General features: G+C 41.7%; 2 protein-coding genes across 9 annotated transcripts in view; both read right to left on the bottom strand.

Moving 5' to 3' along the window:
* Nucleotides 1-3593, bottom strand: part of LOC133624875 (glutathione S-transferase 3) — a 15528-nt gene extending 11935 nt beyond the window's left edge. Inside the window, exon 1 of the mRNA XM_061989700.1 lies at nucleotides 3518-3593. The gene's annotated coding sequence lies outside the window, so the exon portion shown is untranslated. The remainder of the gene's footprint in view (nucleotides 1-3517) is intronic.
* CILK1 (ciliogenesis associated kinase 1) overlaps nucleotides 275-16255 on the bottom strand; it is a 26436-nt gene continuing 10455 nt past the window's right edge. For all 8 annotated transcript variants that reach the window (XM_061989671.1, XM_061989668.1, XM_061989669.1 and 5 more), the window contains 10 exons: nucleotides 15673-15752; nucleotides 14260-14392; nucleotides 13345-13516; nucleotides 12645-12812; nucleotides 10017-10313; nucleotides 8772-8962; nucleotides 7984-8135; nucleotides 5944-6072; nucleotides 4190-4294; nucleotides 275-3776 (listed from right to left, as the gene is read on the bottom strand). In XM_061989671.1, the coding sequence (XP_061845655.1) occupies nucleotides 3622-3776; nucleotides 4190-4294; nucleotides 5944-6072; nucleotides 7984-8135; nucleotides 8772-8962; nucleotides 10017-10313; nucleotides 12645-12812; nucleotides 13345-13516; nucleotides 14260-14392; nucleotides 15673-15752 (1582 nt within the window). In that variant the 3' untranslated portion in view covers nucleotides 275-3621. The remainder of the gene's footprint in view (nucleotides 3777-4189; nucleotides 4295-5943; nucleotides 6073-7983; nucleotides 8136-8771; nucleotides 8963-10016; nucleotides 10314-12644; nucleotides 12813-13344; nucleotides 13517-14259; nucleotides 14393-15672; nucleotides 15753-16255) is intronic.

Here is a 16255-nt window from a genome sequence, read left to right as displayed (position 1 = left end):
GCAGTGCTACAGCTTGTTCCAGAGAAGTTGCCATCCGAGGACTGAACAATCAGCTTGACCAAGAGCTCACAGTACACTGTGCAAACTACACATTTAGACTCAAATCATGCAGCCAGTCAGCTTGCAGAAGAGCACAGGCAGTACCCCTCCAAGACGGCACCAAATGCATGGCTTATTTAAAAACAAATCCCAAACCTACCCACCACTGAACAAAAGAATAATCAGAAAGCCAAAGTAAAAGGGAATAAGAGATCCATAGTCCAGTCAGTCAATGTTTCTTCAAGAGTAGCTTTATTCAAGGCAGGAGACTTGACACAGAAGGAATGAAACATTCATAACGGTTTTAAACACAACTGCTGAACAAACAGGAACCATTATTTCTTGTCTCACTGACAATTCCACCCTCTCCTTCCACATAAGCTCAAAGAAACATTCTCTCAACATATGTTTTCCTCCCCACATTACAGAACAGCCTACTCCTATCAACAGCCTTACTAGATACAGAAATACCATGGAGTTGGCTTTTCTGGCTTGGGTTTGGGGATTTTGCTAACCTTATGGCACCTACACAATATTTGTAGGAAAATCTGGATTACAGAGGTGAATGAGTCCCCTGCAAGGCTCCTTTATTTCCAACAGTCGTCGTTATGTGGAATGCATAAGCCTTAGGAAACGTAAACAGCGGAACTCTAAAAACATTTTGCATCAAGATGCTGCTAAATATTAAAACACAAAGTAGTAGGTTACGTACAATAAATTGTCAGATATGCTGCTTGTCCAAATTTCAGTATAATAAAGACCTGCATCTTCTCCACACCTGTATTGCACACTGAGACAGCACAGTAACACCCATGGGGCAGTCTGCTCAATCCTTACACAAAAAACTCTTTCTCCGCCTTCAGGAGGAATCTGCTTGAGTAAGGATGACAAGTGTTGCTGTTGTACTTTGCTAACCTTCTGTCCCACTAGTTAAAGCTGGCAAAAATAATTCTGAATATCAAGATTATTAGCTTCTTTCCAAAATAAAGGCTTTGATTTGGGAAAGGAGAAGAGATGCCAAGGAAAGTACTATTTCTTTTTTCCATTCTTTTTGCTGAACTGACCCAACCCTGAACACTATAGTCAAGAAAATCACCGCAAGGCTGATCAAGACCTAGAGTTATGGGCCAGGTTCAGACTGCTCCTGTGTAACTTTAAACCTATGCAGCAGTCCCAGTCCTTAGTTGAGAGACCCAGTCATCTCCAGAGGGCCACTAAGGCCTCCCTTGAGCCGAATTTCAGCAATGACTGTCATTCATTCCTGGTTTCAAGAGTCAGCTCCTAACAAAGGAACTCAGGCTTAGGTGTCTGCAGTTACGGCAGCTGAATCCAAGCCTCCTCACTTGTTTGTCTCCTGCTTCCACCAGGAATTAAGCCTATGGAACAGACTAGTTAAATTGACTACTTAGGTCTAGGAATACTTCAGATAGGTTCAGGGTGTTACCTGAACCAACTGAGACCAATTATTCAGCGATGAAATAAAGGATATCTGGATATCAGGTATTTATTTTCACTGAGTAGAACAACCAAAGACAGCAGCAGCATATGCTTCAGAATTGGGATGGCTGCTGTCCCTTGGCCTCACTGCTCCAGAAGCAGTGAAGGATGGTCTGGAGTTAGTACTTGCTCTGAACAAGTATGGGAGTAGCTGGACACACAACATGTCCTTGGCATGTCTAACTCTTACATGCACAGTCTTAATGCATAGATTATTTTGCTCCCTGTTTGCTTTGCTCTGCTCTGTCTCTCTGTGGGCTGAATCCACACAAAGAGGTAAGCAGTGCGCCTCAGGTTCCCCCCGTGGAACTGAGCCAGCAGCCCACTCCAGGGTCCCATTGGCCCCAAGCCCAGAGGGCTCCCCTGGCAGTACTGTCGAGGCCAGGGCACGTTATCAGCCCCCAGCAGCCACTGGCGCAGCCCACAGAGCGTCCCACTGACACACCAGCCAGGCAGCTCCTTTCCGGGCTGGGTGCTGAGAACCACACCTGCCCTCAGCCCCTGAGACTGATTTTCAGTCTCATATTCTGGACAGATCAGGTATTTATAAGCATTTCTGTACAATTCTACAGGAAGAGGCAATGTCACAGCACACTCCAGCTTGGGTAGTGCTGTTCCAAAACACAACTATAAAAGATGTGCTCCTGCAGCACTGTCCTGTTTCATCTTCCTCTGTGAAAGGAGGTGCAGGAACAGCCAAATGCTGGCTGTCACCTAAATGAACCTTGTAGTGACAGCCACACTCCAGCACTCCCTTCAAGGGCAGAATTAAACCAGACCATGGGGCTATTTTCTTTTCTCTGTAACCTGAGAACTCACTTTGTCTCATAAACTGAATTAAACTGTTCTTCAAAGAGCTGTATCCACTTCTGTGAAATCAACCACAACTTCAGAATGTTTACTAGCAGGACTAGGTAAGGTCCCATTTTTCCCTGTAGAGACTGGGGACTTAATTTAGGGAAAGTGACATATTCCTACATTTAAGTGAAGACTTACTGAAACGAAGCAGAACTGAAGTAAGCTTAAACTGACCATTTCCTCTGGACATTTCCCCCTCCTCCCCCAAAGTGATTTTAAACAGTTGCGAAAATTAAAGTCAGCTGCATAGATACTGTCACTTCCTTAAACTCTGCTGCTGGCATATTACCAATCCTTTGTTACTTCGAAATCAGGGTTGTAGCTGTTAATGTTGTCTTAAATGTGTCTTCAGATCTTATATTCACAACAACAACAAAGAAGGAGAAACAGAATCTGGGGTTTTTTTTCTCCTTAGAAATCATTAGAACATTTAAATTAAGAGGTAGGTCCACGTTCTACTTTACAGTGAACGATGCCAAGAAGCAACTTTGAAGCAGGACATGAGAGTGCTGAGTCAGAAAACAGATCTACAGAAGGGTGTTTGCCCTTTACCAAACACAAAGATTCCCCCGGTTTGGTAAAAGCAAAAGAATGAAGCTGGAAAGCTGGACAGTGGTCCAACAAAAACCTCTCAATGGCAAAAGTCAATTAAAAAAAACAAAAGCAGCCTTCCACTGACTTTCAGCAATCCCTCAGCGACTGTAAAGGAGGGGCTGGACTGTCAGCCACTCACTGCTCTGACATCAGTACAGAGCAGGTGAGCACAGCAAAAATGTGGCATCGAGATGTGGCACCGCCGAAGCTGCACAGTCTCGGTTAGCACAAGCTTCGGAAAGTGTGTGCTGAATGCCCTTTACTCAGCACTTCTCTGTCATATTGCACCACTTCACCTTTTTTATCTACTTTTATTAAAAAGTTGATTCTAATAAAGAAAAGCTTTTTCTTTTAGAAGTTCATTATTAAAAATTTCTGGTATAAAAATGCCCAAGCCCCTAAAGCCATATATACAAAATGTGCCAGAGCTATGAAAAAACTGCACCCAATTCTGTAACAAAACAAACCGATTTTATACAAAAAGGTACAAGGTTGTGTTAAAATTAATAAAAAGTAAATTAAAAAACACCTTTCAAAAGGTCTCTTTCATAGAAGACCTGTTCCTTTGAAATGTACACGTGTATAAAACAGCATCAGATTGTCTCGTGTCAGCAAACTGTTTCTTGCCATGGGTCACCGGGGAGCACCGTACTTTGCAGACCAGTCAACACGCCCGTGGATGGGCTGAGCTGCTGGTGGGAGAGGCAGTAACCTTGGTGTGCTTCTGGTAGGTGAACTGAAGGATGGTTGGCCAAGAGGGGGTCTTACTGACTTCAGAGGAGTGTAATCTAAGGGACACAAGAAAATGCCATGAGTGAAACCTTCAGCGAGAAGCTGTCCACGTTAAACAGAGAACAGATGCCAGTCCAGACCCTTATTTCCTCAAGATGCAAACCTTTTCTAACTGAATTTGCTGATGTGGAACAATAGTGGATCTAATTCCTAAAGTCTTATTGGACAAGGAATATTTGTATCACTGATTTGACAAGTGTGCCAGCTCTCACATCACTCTCTAAGTCCCACTGAAATATGCTGTGGATACACCCACACATTTCATAAGCAAGGTAAAAAGAGACCAAACACCACTCCATAGGACGTTCTGCAGGGTTACAAACCACAGTAAAGCAAAGATCCATAGGTCAGTGCTGCACACAAACAGCATTACCAGAGTAAGGAGCAAGCAAATTGGTAGCATGCTTACTAGAAGCCGGATCCACAACTGGTGCTAACTGAACCCTCTGCCCAGCAGAGCCGACTTCCTTCTTCAGTAATGAAGGGATATAACCACCAGTCAGACCGCTTGATCCTGTGGGCCCCAAAAAGAAACAGCAAGGAACACGTGAGCTCAACACAGCGGATCTCCCACCCCATCAACAGATGACAAAGGTGTGCACTGACAGGTCATAGCCAACATCAAGCCCAGTGATGGACCAAGGAAAATAGGAACTTCAGGGAAGACCTTAGAAACCCACAGATCCTATCTATACCTGCATTCAGGAGAGACTGTCGGCATCAGACTGAATTAAAGAGGAACAGAAAATGGGTCCAAATTGTACTCTCACAGGGCAATTTCTGCTTCTCCCTGACACTGTGAATTTTTCAATGTTTCTCAAAGCTTTCCAAACTTAGCATTTTGACGGGAATTATTTTGGCTTTCAGCAACTGGGTCCTATGACTATACTCACTCTCGATTTCTGTGCAGTGAGTCTGGGGCTCTGGTGCTACACAAAGCTCTTACTGAAGCCAGTAACAGCATAACTTTATGAATTGGGATAGATTCACAAGCCAGATTTGGGAGGTCAGCTACAAAGTCCCTAAGATGAGCTGAAACAGACCTGACTGACCTGTAGGATAAGCTTGAGAAATTGGAACGACAACAGTTGTAAACAGAACAGTTAAGAGGTGTAGTGCAGGTGGACACTGAATGAGTCAGCATGCACAGAGCATATCCACCACACACGTCTACAACAGTGTGGAGCAGCAGAGCAGTGGCCGAGCACACTGTAGGAAACAGCAGTAAGAAGTAAACCAGGAAAAAATGTCACCATGTCCTATGCAGCTACAGAAGCAGCAAAAACTCATAGAAGAGCCAAGAAGGAGACACGTGCTACATATATAAAGGTTCTCATGCAGTTTGGCCATTTACAACATCCTCCCAACTTGAATCTTTTAAGGGACAAATTCTGATTAAATTACACCCACAATTTGAAGTCTTTTGCTTTTTAAACCAGAGTTTCTAAAGGCTCAAAATGTTTCCTTGGGCCAAGATTCAACAGATTTTCTCAAACATTTTCATAACAACAAATGCAAAACAAGTACTGCACTGTAGAACTGCAACATCACATGAAAACCTGAAGGCAAGAAAGATTTAGAGAGGAAATACATAGATACAATCAAGAAACATCAACATGATTAAATGCATTTGGTAAGATCTAATGTAAAAATCCACAAAGTAATTACTTCAAATCAAATAATAGGGATTAAATACCTGAAATACCAAATGCCCCAAACCTGAAGAAGAAAAATTGAAGAGTTTTGCTTTTTGTCTGTATTTTTTAAAAGCTACAATTACTTTACTATTTTAAAAAGCATCATTTAAAAGACATGGTCACAGCCGATAGATTTTATTTGCCTTATTCACATAACACGAGTGATGTGTATGTCTAGTCCAATTTAGACCAGCTCTCTGTCAGTCATTTAAAAAAAGGGCTAAAATAACTTGGAAACTTGAAAATACGACTTGCAAAAACTGATAAGGGAAACTGAAGGCAGGGTGAAGTATTTCAGGTTGAACAGAGCAAAGCTGTCCAACCTTCTATGCACACGGTACTTCAAACCAGACTTTGGGGATTCGTTGTGATTGCTATGTTTCTGTTTAAAGTGGTCTCCAAAGCCAAGGAATTGTAGGACCATCACCTATTCTCTTTCATCAGAGTGTAAAAGACAGCTGCTTACCTGAATTCATCCTGTTGATATTTCCTCCCAAAGCAGAAGCTTTCCCAGGCAAGCCAGAAGTGGGCCAGGGATTAGCTGGAACAGGCTCTTTGTCTGAAGTGGAGACTATGCTGTTCCTTGTGCTTATCCCTATGGCAGCATAAATGCCAAAATTACTACACTGAAATCTCTGCAGTTACATAGGCTTGCATTCATTCCATCTGATGCACAATCTTAGAGCACACGTGCAGTCCACATTTTCACTCTTAACATGCCTCTGGGTTACTTCCCATCCTCTCAAATAGGAATGCCATGACTAGCCATAGGCTCTAACTCTAAAAACATAATAGGACAAGTCGCTCCACTAGTACCCATGGCTGCTTATGTCAAGGGACAAGATCAAGGCTACAAATATTCTCCAGTCACAGCCAATGAACCCCGTCACGTAAATGAACTCCATGCTTTGTATCACACACAGCATTTTAGCCTAACAGTACCAAGATAATCTGAGGGTAAGTAACGGTAGATTATGTTTCTTGTAGTACTATACTCTTCTTTGGGATATCTACTGAAACCACAGACTGTGCAAACAGTCTGCAGTCACAGAATCATAGAATGGTTGGGTTGGAAGGAACCTTTATAGATCCTCCAGTCCAACCCCCCTGCAGAAGCAGGTCCACCTAGATCAGGTTGCATAGGAACATGTCCAGGCGGGTCTTGAAGACCTCCAAGGAAGGAGACTCCACAATCCCTCTGGGCAGCCTGTGCCAGGGCTCCCTCATCCTCACAGTGAAATAGTTTTTTCTTATGTTTAAGTGGAACTTTTTGTGTTCCAGCTTCATCCCATTACCCCTTGTCCTGTTGCTAGCTACTATAGAAAAAATGAGATGTCCCAACCTCCTGACACTCACCCTTTAGATATTTGTAAATATTAGTGAGATCCCCCCCTCAGTCTCCTCTTCTCCAGACTAAACAGCCCTAGTTCCCGCAGTCTTTCCTCGGATGAAAGATGTTCCAGTCCCCTGATCATCTTGATGGCCCTGTGCTGGACTCTCTCCAGCACTTCCCTGTCCCTCTTGAGCTGAGGAGCCCAGAGCTGCACACAGGACTCTAGATGAGGCCTCACCAGGGCACAGTAGAGTCATATGTCATGTACATATGTCATATGTCATATGTCATGTATTACATGTAAACACCCCATATTTAAGCAGATTACCCAATGTACAAGGATTTGGTCATCATTTACAGTAAAGCAAAAGCAGGCTTGGGATCAATGTGTTTTACAACCTCCTCTAGCAATACAACCTCCAGCTCTCAAGAGTCTACTTAAATGATCCAATTTGAAAGGCATTGAAATTAATTGTTTAAGGGAAAAAGACTGAGTTTACCACTACAATACCTTCTTGTTTACTTAAGTAATTGGTAAGTTTTAGTACTACAGGTAAATGAACAGGTAACATGGTCTTTATAAACAGAAGTTGTGAAAAGATACATTTAGATCCATCTCATTTTAAATACAGGCAGACATGCTGTCCACCTCCTGTACCTCATCCTGTCCCAGTGCTGGTCTCAGTGCAGCAGAGTTAATGAGAAGATAGGCATGCAAGTCTTCTATAGAGACAGGGATTTGCATTGTATTTAACTCCAAGCTACAGTAAAGCATACTCCCACTATTAGTTAGCTTCTATTGCTTGCGGTAGATTATACAACCACAAGGTAAATATGGGACACTGTTGTTTTCCAGTCTAGAAGACCAGTCTAGACATTAACACACGGGCACATTAACAGACATTTTCTAACACACCTCAAAGCATGAAGGAGTATCCATGAGGAAGGAGAAATACCAACAATTCTCTCCCCTTCTTGTAAGCAGGACTTCTCTCAGCTGACAGACTGACAGCACATAGTTCATATCATAGTGATCTATACTAGCAAACTTCTCCTAGTTTTCTTGAAGCATTTGCACCCTCCAAAAGCTCCAAGAGTAAAGCCTAACATACCAATGACTACCTCCTACTGTTGTTGGAATTACAGGAAGAAAAAGAAGTACTTTTTACTAACCAGGCAGATATCTAGAATGTCTCAAGTAGTGTTGCTTTGCTGCAGAAACTTGCAGTGTGGGAGTGTCCTGACGTGGAAAGGTCACGTGAGAAGGTGCACTGCTACCAGAGCCTACAGCATCCAAAGGCTTCAGGTCCAAAATGCTTTCAAATCTATAATCCCAAAATTGATACACTTAGTTCAATTCTTATAGCATACGTTCATCCACAACTGGCCTTTTCATCTCCATCCCAATGCCAGGAATCATTTCCTCATACCGTGTTTGCTACAGCATAAACACGCAGACAACGGAACATTTTCAGCCTGGAGCCACATGAACACCCTGAAAAATCAGACTGTGCTTCTAGTTCCCTTAACATACTGTGTTTGAAGTTTTTATGGATCACTCAGTAAGTCTTTCTCTAACGTGTATAATCCATATAAGCTGCTGCTTAGAGTCACCAAAACAGTGTGTATGTATGGGATAGGTCAAAACAGTTCAGATGTGAAACAAAGTACATGTTCAAAGACGAACTTGGGAAGATTTAAGCTATGCATCATTTTCAGTGGGGAAAAATGAACAATAAATTATACAGAAGGGTGCACTGTCCATCAAAAAGTGAGTTGCAATTCAAAGATCAACAAGCAGTCAAGGCCAAGAAGGAGAGAGACAAGCTGTGTGTCCTTTACCCACCTGGATATATGTTTCTACATCTACAGAAAGCATAAAGAGTAACATTATGAAAAAAGAGGCAAAACCTAAGGAAATAAGACTGAAGAGCAAATGGACACAAGAGAAACCCACTTACCTACAAAGAGTTTCATCACTCTGCCTCTTCTTGTTTTTCAAGTCAATCCGTGTGATGGAAGAGCTGAAATCAAGGTCTTCCAAGTCATCCCAGTCCTCAGAAGTCTTCACTGGCCTAGCAAGATGTCCCCATCTTCGCCTAGTTTTTGGCTTAAGTTCACTATTTATATTCTCAGTCCCAGCAGGTGCTTTCTGTTATAAAGATTGAAAGAAACAAATCCACACACTTAGACCGTAAACCAGGTGATGAGAATAAAGAGGACTTTTTTCCCCCATCTCAAAAAGGTAACAGTGGTAGTAGAGTTGTGACAACAGAATCCTAATCTATCATTAAACATGCCAAGCACACAAGCCTGCAGACACTATTACATATCCTCTGCACTTTACCCTGTAATACAGTGTCTTCCACTGACAGAAGCATAATTTCTTAGGTCTCAATTCCAACTCTATTTCTATTTCACTATATCCCTCCCAAACAATTAACTTGCACCCAATTCTTATTTCTTGACCCATCTTGGAAGTAGAAAACTGCACGCATGTTCCTGTTCCCACGAGCCTGTGCCTAGACATTTTCAAAATATACCGTTCCTGCAGGACATCACAGGCACAAACTTGTGTCTCTTCAGCCATTTAAGCTCATCTTTTCAACCCTGTGTGACCCTGTACGTTGCCAGTAAAGACCCTACTTCAGGGCAGTCTCAGGCAGCAGCATTCACGCTGTCTGTTCTCAGCATCTGTCTTATGAATCCAGTCTCCTTGTATAATCAACAGAAATGGCAGGTTCTTCTGCTGAAAGAATCTCTTGTTTTCCATAGCTAGTTTTCCATGCCCAAAGAGTATTACTCCCAGTCACACAAACTGGAGGCCTTAACTGAAGAAGGTAACATCCCTCCCTCCTCGCATTTCAATACTATTTAATACTTAATACTTTTCTCTCTGGCATCAGTCCCATTAATATGCTGACTACTGTACATCCTTTTTACTCATACAAAGTGTCACCCTTTAAGTGATGCTTTACAACAAAAGCAAGTATAAAGTAGCTTTGAAGTGAAAAATCAGCTTGTTTGATTTATAGCAATTGGATCTAAATTTCAAGATTGTAACTTCAGCTTCTAGCTGAAAGTTGTAACAATTCTTTATACCTATTTCCTTTCCTTTTGGCAAAGTGTAAGAACCTTGAGAATGAGAAACACAGTTACAAGAAAAAAAAATGAGGAAGTGTTTCTTACACTAGAAGGACCTTTACCTGCTGAGGAACCTTATTGTGAATTGCAGGCAGAACCACCTGGCCGGACTTGTCCTCCTGTAAGTAGTTACTGTGCTCAGCCCCTGAGTTGTCTGTCTTATAGGGGTACACCAAGTGCTGAGAACACTGGCTTTGCTGAAAAGGCCTTGATGAAACGCGGGCGTGAAGTTTTGGAGGGGGTTGTGCTGGAGGGACAGGCTTAATGTGCAGAGATGATTTATTATGCAGTTCCTTTTGCTTCACCAGATCCTGAATCCCCAGGGCGTGCCCAACCTGGAAGTATGGATATCGAAGTGCCTAAAACATAACCAAGATGTTAGGAGCCAACATAGGAAACCCAAGTTTTTTACTTACCCAAGCCCTGTGTGATGGCACAAATTTAGTTTCCCTTTTTTTCTGGGGTAGGGAAACAACAGAAGACCCATCTCTCAACACTAGATTCAAGTGAACGCAATCCACTTCAGAATAACGCTGCCATAATAGAAAACTTTTCACAGGCACCAAGTTACCAAATCATTCTCGACTTGTGTAAAAGAGAAAGGTTCTGCAGGATTAAGGTACTGAAGGAGGTACATGTGGTCCAGAGGTGTATTTGATTAAGTCCTGCCTCTTCACGTGCATATGCATGTGCAGACACACGCACCCATGTCATCACAGATTCAGCCATCCAGTCTTGAGTGACTGCAGAGATCTTACATCTCTTCCATTCTGCAGCTCCAAGACTGAATCAGTGAAAGAAATATAACCCTTATAAAAATTAGCCCCCTCTTTTTTTTTTTTAAGACATAGTAAAAATATCTTTATCCTGCCTTACAAGTAATTAAGGAGCTGTCAGTAAAGGAAATTCATCTCTGCCCATTTTGCTGTTTCAGTTACACTAATCTTCCCCTCTCAATAACATTTGTTTGTATCTCTTAATATAATGTTCTGGTCAGTACTTTTTGCTTTTCATTACCTCTGATAAGTTTTCATCTATTTTACTTTTGACCCGCTTCCATTAGATTTAAAGCTTTTTATTACAAATCATACTGAAGGTCTGATAAAATCACAAAAGTTCAGCTATGGTCCTACTGAAGTCAAGTCACATTTGGACCCAGAATTGCACCTGTTTTTTAAAAGATGTGCTGTTTACTTCATTCATTAAGTACTACTGCTGTGGTGTTGATATCTGAAATCAGTAGCTACCATCAACAACATCAGCTGGCCATTATATGTGCAATACTGATAACTTTAGCTATGCTTACGGTCAGAATGCTAGGACAGATCTAAAGTGCAATCAAGCCAAGTCTGCCCTGCAAACCGCCTTCTGTAAGCCAGCTTGATCCAGGCTGTGTCAGGCTGGATGAGAAGTGAGGTGGCCTGAAAGCTGTCTGAATGGCTAGGCCCAGAGCGTGGTGGTCAGTGGAACAACATCTGTCTGGAGGCCAGTAGGTGTCAGTGTACTCTAGGGATTGATACTGGGATAAATAGTGTTCACTATCTCCATGAATGATGTTGATGTTGGTGCAGAGGGGATCCTCAGTAAGCTTGCTGACAATGCAAAACTGGAAGGAGCACCTGATATACAAGAGGGTCATGCTGCTATCCAGAGAGACCTTGACAGGCTGGAGAAATGAGCTGAAGGGAACTTCATCAAGTTCAACAAGGGGAAAGCTAAAAGTCCTGCACCGAGAGAGGAACAATCCCATGCTGAATTCAACCACATGGAAAGTAGCTTTGCAGCAAAGTACTTGGTAGACAAGTTGAACCTGAGCTAACAATAGCCCATCGCTGCAAATAAAGCTAACGGTATCCCGGGCTGCAGGAGTGTGGCAGCAGGTTGAGGGTGGTGATCCTTTCCCTCTGCTGTGGTGAGGCCACACCTGGAGTGCTGTGTCCAGCTCTGGGCTCCCCAGCAGAAGAGAGATGGACATAATGGAGAGAGTCCAGCTAAGGGCACGAAAAGTGATTAAGGGGTCACAGCATCTCACCTATGGGGAAAGACTAAGAGAGTTGAGACTGTTCAGTCTGGAGAAGAGAAGGCTCAGGAGGATCTTATGCATAAATACTCAAAGGGAACAAGTGCAAAGAAGATGGAGTGAGGCTCTTTTCAGTGGTGCCCAGTGACAGGACCAAAGGCAATGGGCACAATCTGACACACAGGAGGTTCCCTCTGAACATCAGAAAACGCTTTTATACTGTGAGGGTGACTGAGCACTGATGCGTATTTCCTGGGTCAGATGGGGTTGGACTAGACCTCCAGAGGCCCCTTCTAACCTCATCCACACTGTGATTCTATGACACACATCAGTTGCAATGGAAGAATAGCATCAAAGCCTGCAGCCATTCATCTTGCTTTCACTCTGCTGCAGTGACTGGATTATACTCAATTCCGGTGTAATTACACCACAGTCACTCACACTTTTGACCAGTGAGCAAACACCCCATGCAGTTGATGTTGCATGCAAAAGATTGGTTATTCTCTTTCAACTACTCCCCTTTGGCTTGCATATTTTTCCTGTCTTCTGCTCTTCTCCCTTCTAAGAACTGCACCCTTGAGCAACTACTAAGTCACTTTATATAAAAGGTATCTTGCAGACAAAGCAAGCATCATACACAGATGTGAAGAAAAAAAAAGCAAACCCAAACCTGGCTTGCTGTTGGTCGCTTTTTGGGGTCCCACTGCAGCATGTCTCTCATGAGCTGCACTGCTTCACTGCTAGCATTAGGTATGAGGGTTTTTAGGTTGTTAGGTACACACTGAGGCCAGCGAAAACTCATGGAGGCTGAAAGTTGGTAGCCTTCGGGCCAGTCGTTCTGGAAGAATGAGATTTCCAACCACAAAGAAAGTTCAGTTGTAAAACATCATAGTGCCCAAGTGCACTAGCATAGACTCTCCTATCAGTATCAAACTGTGTCAAGATTCCTCTAGACTATAGTGAAGATTTCACTACAAATTTTCTGCTCAAACCACTGGTGAGAGGTAAGTCTTACTTCACATCTGACTAAGTAAAAGGCACAAATGGAATCAGGAGATAGGAGTCTTGCCATGATTTCAATTTCTAGGTTCTTATACCACTTGTTTTACTAGCAAGACTTTAAATCAAAGTCTAATGACTCTGCTGTTCAGAGGTCTGTTCTTCCTTTAAATGTCAGGGATTATAATTTAATTACATAATGCTTACTTCACAGAAATTAAGTTTTAATCTCATTTACTATATCTGAGATGAATATCATACAATAGCAGTAAGCACAAAACTATTTTATCTTTATGTTTACTGCTGTTGTGCCATTCTGTATGGTAAAACACCTCTTATATTACTGCAGTGTGGAGTATCACTTTAGTTACCTTCTTTGGCGTCCCCAAGACCTGGCAAATTTTGAATATAGTATCAATTTCACTGGCACCTGGAAAGAGAGGCCTCAGTGTATAAACTTCTGCCATTATGCAACCAACAGCCCAAATGTCTATTGGGGAACTATAGTTGGTGGATCTAAGAAGGACTTCAGGAGCTCTGTACCTGTAAGAGAAAGAAAAAAAGGGAAAAAAACCCCCACATATATGAAACCATTCAACTATTCTTCTTTGCTGTTAAGAGCAAATATCCCTTAAAAATCTCCTATCCTATATTTAAGACTTCATTTTTTTTTTCATATACAAGCTCTGTAATCTCTTATGCCTTTGTGATGTGCAGCAGTCCCAGCATTCCCCACTTGCCTTATCAGGATCCCTCTTTGCTCCTGTGCTGCTGCCACCTGTAAACTGCCTTGTACTAACTGAAGCTTTCTAAATTATGACAAGCTTGAATAAAAGTTTCATAAATAGGAAGGCATCAAAAGTCATAGATTCATAGAATGGTAGGGGTTGGAAGGGACCTTTAGAGATCATCTAGTACAATCCCCCTGCAGAAGCAGGGTCACCTAGATCAGGTCACATAGGAACATGTCCAGGTGGGTCTTGAAGACCTCCAAGGAAGGAGACTCCACAACCCCTCTGGGCAGCCCGTTCCACTGCTCTGTCACCCTCACAGTGAAAAAGCTTTTTCTTATGTTTAAGTGGAACTTTTTGTGCTCCAGCTTCATCCCACTGCCCCTCGTCCTGTTGCTAGCTACTGTAGAAAAAAGGGATGTCCCAACCTCATGACACCCACCCTTTAGATATTTGTGAATGTTAATAAGTGGTATTACATTCAGCACAACTTCAACACTTCTTTAAAGGCTTGGCTCTAAGTTTCAGATCACGTAGGTGTATACTGGTACTTACCATCTTGTGGATACATAATCAGTGTAAGGAGGTCTAGATCGGATTTCTCGGGCCAAGCCAAAGTCTGCTATTTTCACTAGTTCTGGCCCCATGCAAAGGAGGTTTTCAGGTTTCAAATCTCTGTGAAAGAACCCTAAAATTGAAATGAAATATTGATGTGCTTTGCAATGCCATCCCCAGCTGTCATCTTTATTATCCATTTGGATTGGTTTGCTTTAGTTCTTCCTGCTAAAGATTGATCAACAGAGTTAGTCATTATACTTCAGGCTGTGAAGAACAGCATACGTAACCTGACTATCTATCTTATAACAAGTCAGAGCATTCAGTCACATAGCTCCCTTCCAAGGGACACTTCTTTCAGATAGAAAGATTTACACTATTTTAATGTGAGTTTCATTCTAATTGTGGTAACTGCACTGAAGAACAGTAAAAAATTATTTCAAAAGTTCTTTTAAACAGAATACAAATTAAAACATAAGGTAATTATTTTGTACTGTGAACCTTTTTAAATCTAAGAATAGAATCTACAAGCACTCAGTTACTCATCACCTTCTTAGAGAATCTCACTGTATTCTTTTAGTGATCAGTGTATTCAGCAAAACTTGGTCACAAATGAGAGAAGGAGGATGGAATATTACTGACTGCTATCTCTGAAATGTGCTTCCACCTTTAGTCTGGAGAAGTTGTCCTTACACTATCCAAGATAACTGTTTCCTCTATACAGCTCTCTCATATCTTACTGGAGCTCCATGACCTCCTTTTCAGAGATCTTCCAACACACTTTGTTTTTACCATGGCCTCAAATATGCTCCCAGAAAGAATAAATATTTGCATAGGATATGTGAATATATGAAACTTTATTTGGTAGATCAATGCATGACAGCACTGAAGACAGAAAGCTGTAGTTTTCTACCAATCAGCAGACTACATTCTTCCTATAATCACAGAATGGCTGGGGCTGGAAGAGACCTCCAGAGATCATCCAGCCCAACCCCCCGCTAAAGTAGGTTCACCTTGAGCAGGATGCACAGGAACGAATCCAGGCAGGTTTTGAAAATTAATTTTGCTGCACAAACATGCAATCTATCAACAGAAGGCTTCTGAGGCAATTTAGTTAATGGTAAGAAGAGCAACTGATTGCATATTCAAATATGAAAACATGCTTAGAGTTTGGATGGACAAAGAATGTAGGTTTACTTGACAAGCACTTCTATGCCATTTTTGAGAAAGCAGAAATCTACAAAAAAGCAACTGAGCAAACCTCCAGACTAGAATATCAGGCAACTACAAAATATGGATATTTCCAGTAAAGTCATCACTCTTCTACTAAACTAAGTAATCTAATTGTTCGTGTCCTCATTTAGACACTATCTTGTTCTAATTCAAAATGTTTACAGCTAAAACGTAACCTACCATGCTTATGGATAAATGCAAGCCCTTGCAGGATCTGATACATAATATTCCTAACCGTAGATTCAGGAAACAGTTTGTTTCTGTGGATAAAAGAAAAAAAGAAATATAAATTGAATTCATACATTAGCTTATGCTATCCAATGAACTACAGATAAAAGGTAACAATGACAATAAAACTGCTAGATATATCTTAAGTACTCTCATGTAATTTATTTCTCCAGTAAAAGGTACATAAAGGCAGAACTGCCACATCACATTATGTTAAGACTATGTGACACCATATTAAGACTATATGAGACAGTGAAAAGAGAAAAAAGGGAGAAGAAAAAAGGAAAATTGGCCAAACTAAACGAAGCTTAACATGTAGTGATCATGAAGCATACTCCTCAAGACTGCTCATGTTAATTTAGTGCTTTTCACATCCAGTTTCTTCTGGCCTCTCTCTCTTCTAGAGCATATACAAGCCATACATTTGACTTTCCCTTGTCATTATCTAACTGTGGGTGTGCTACTTCTTTCTCTCATTATCTGAAAAAGCAGTCTTATCTGCTACTCCTGAAAACAAGAGGCTCTTCTGCTTATA

Source organism: Colius striatus, chromosome 2 (genome assembly GCF_028858725.1).
Source record: "Colius striatus isolate bColStr4 chromosome 2, bColStr4.1.hap1, whole genome shotgun sequence".
NCBI lineage: Eukaryota > Metazoa > Chordata > Aves > Coliiformes > Coliidae > Colius > Colius striatus.
The sequence above is the reverse complement of the archived record's forward strand: the minus strand, read 5'-3'. Positions and strand labels throughout refer to the sequence as shown.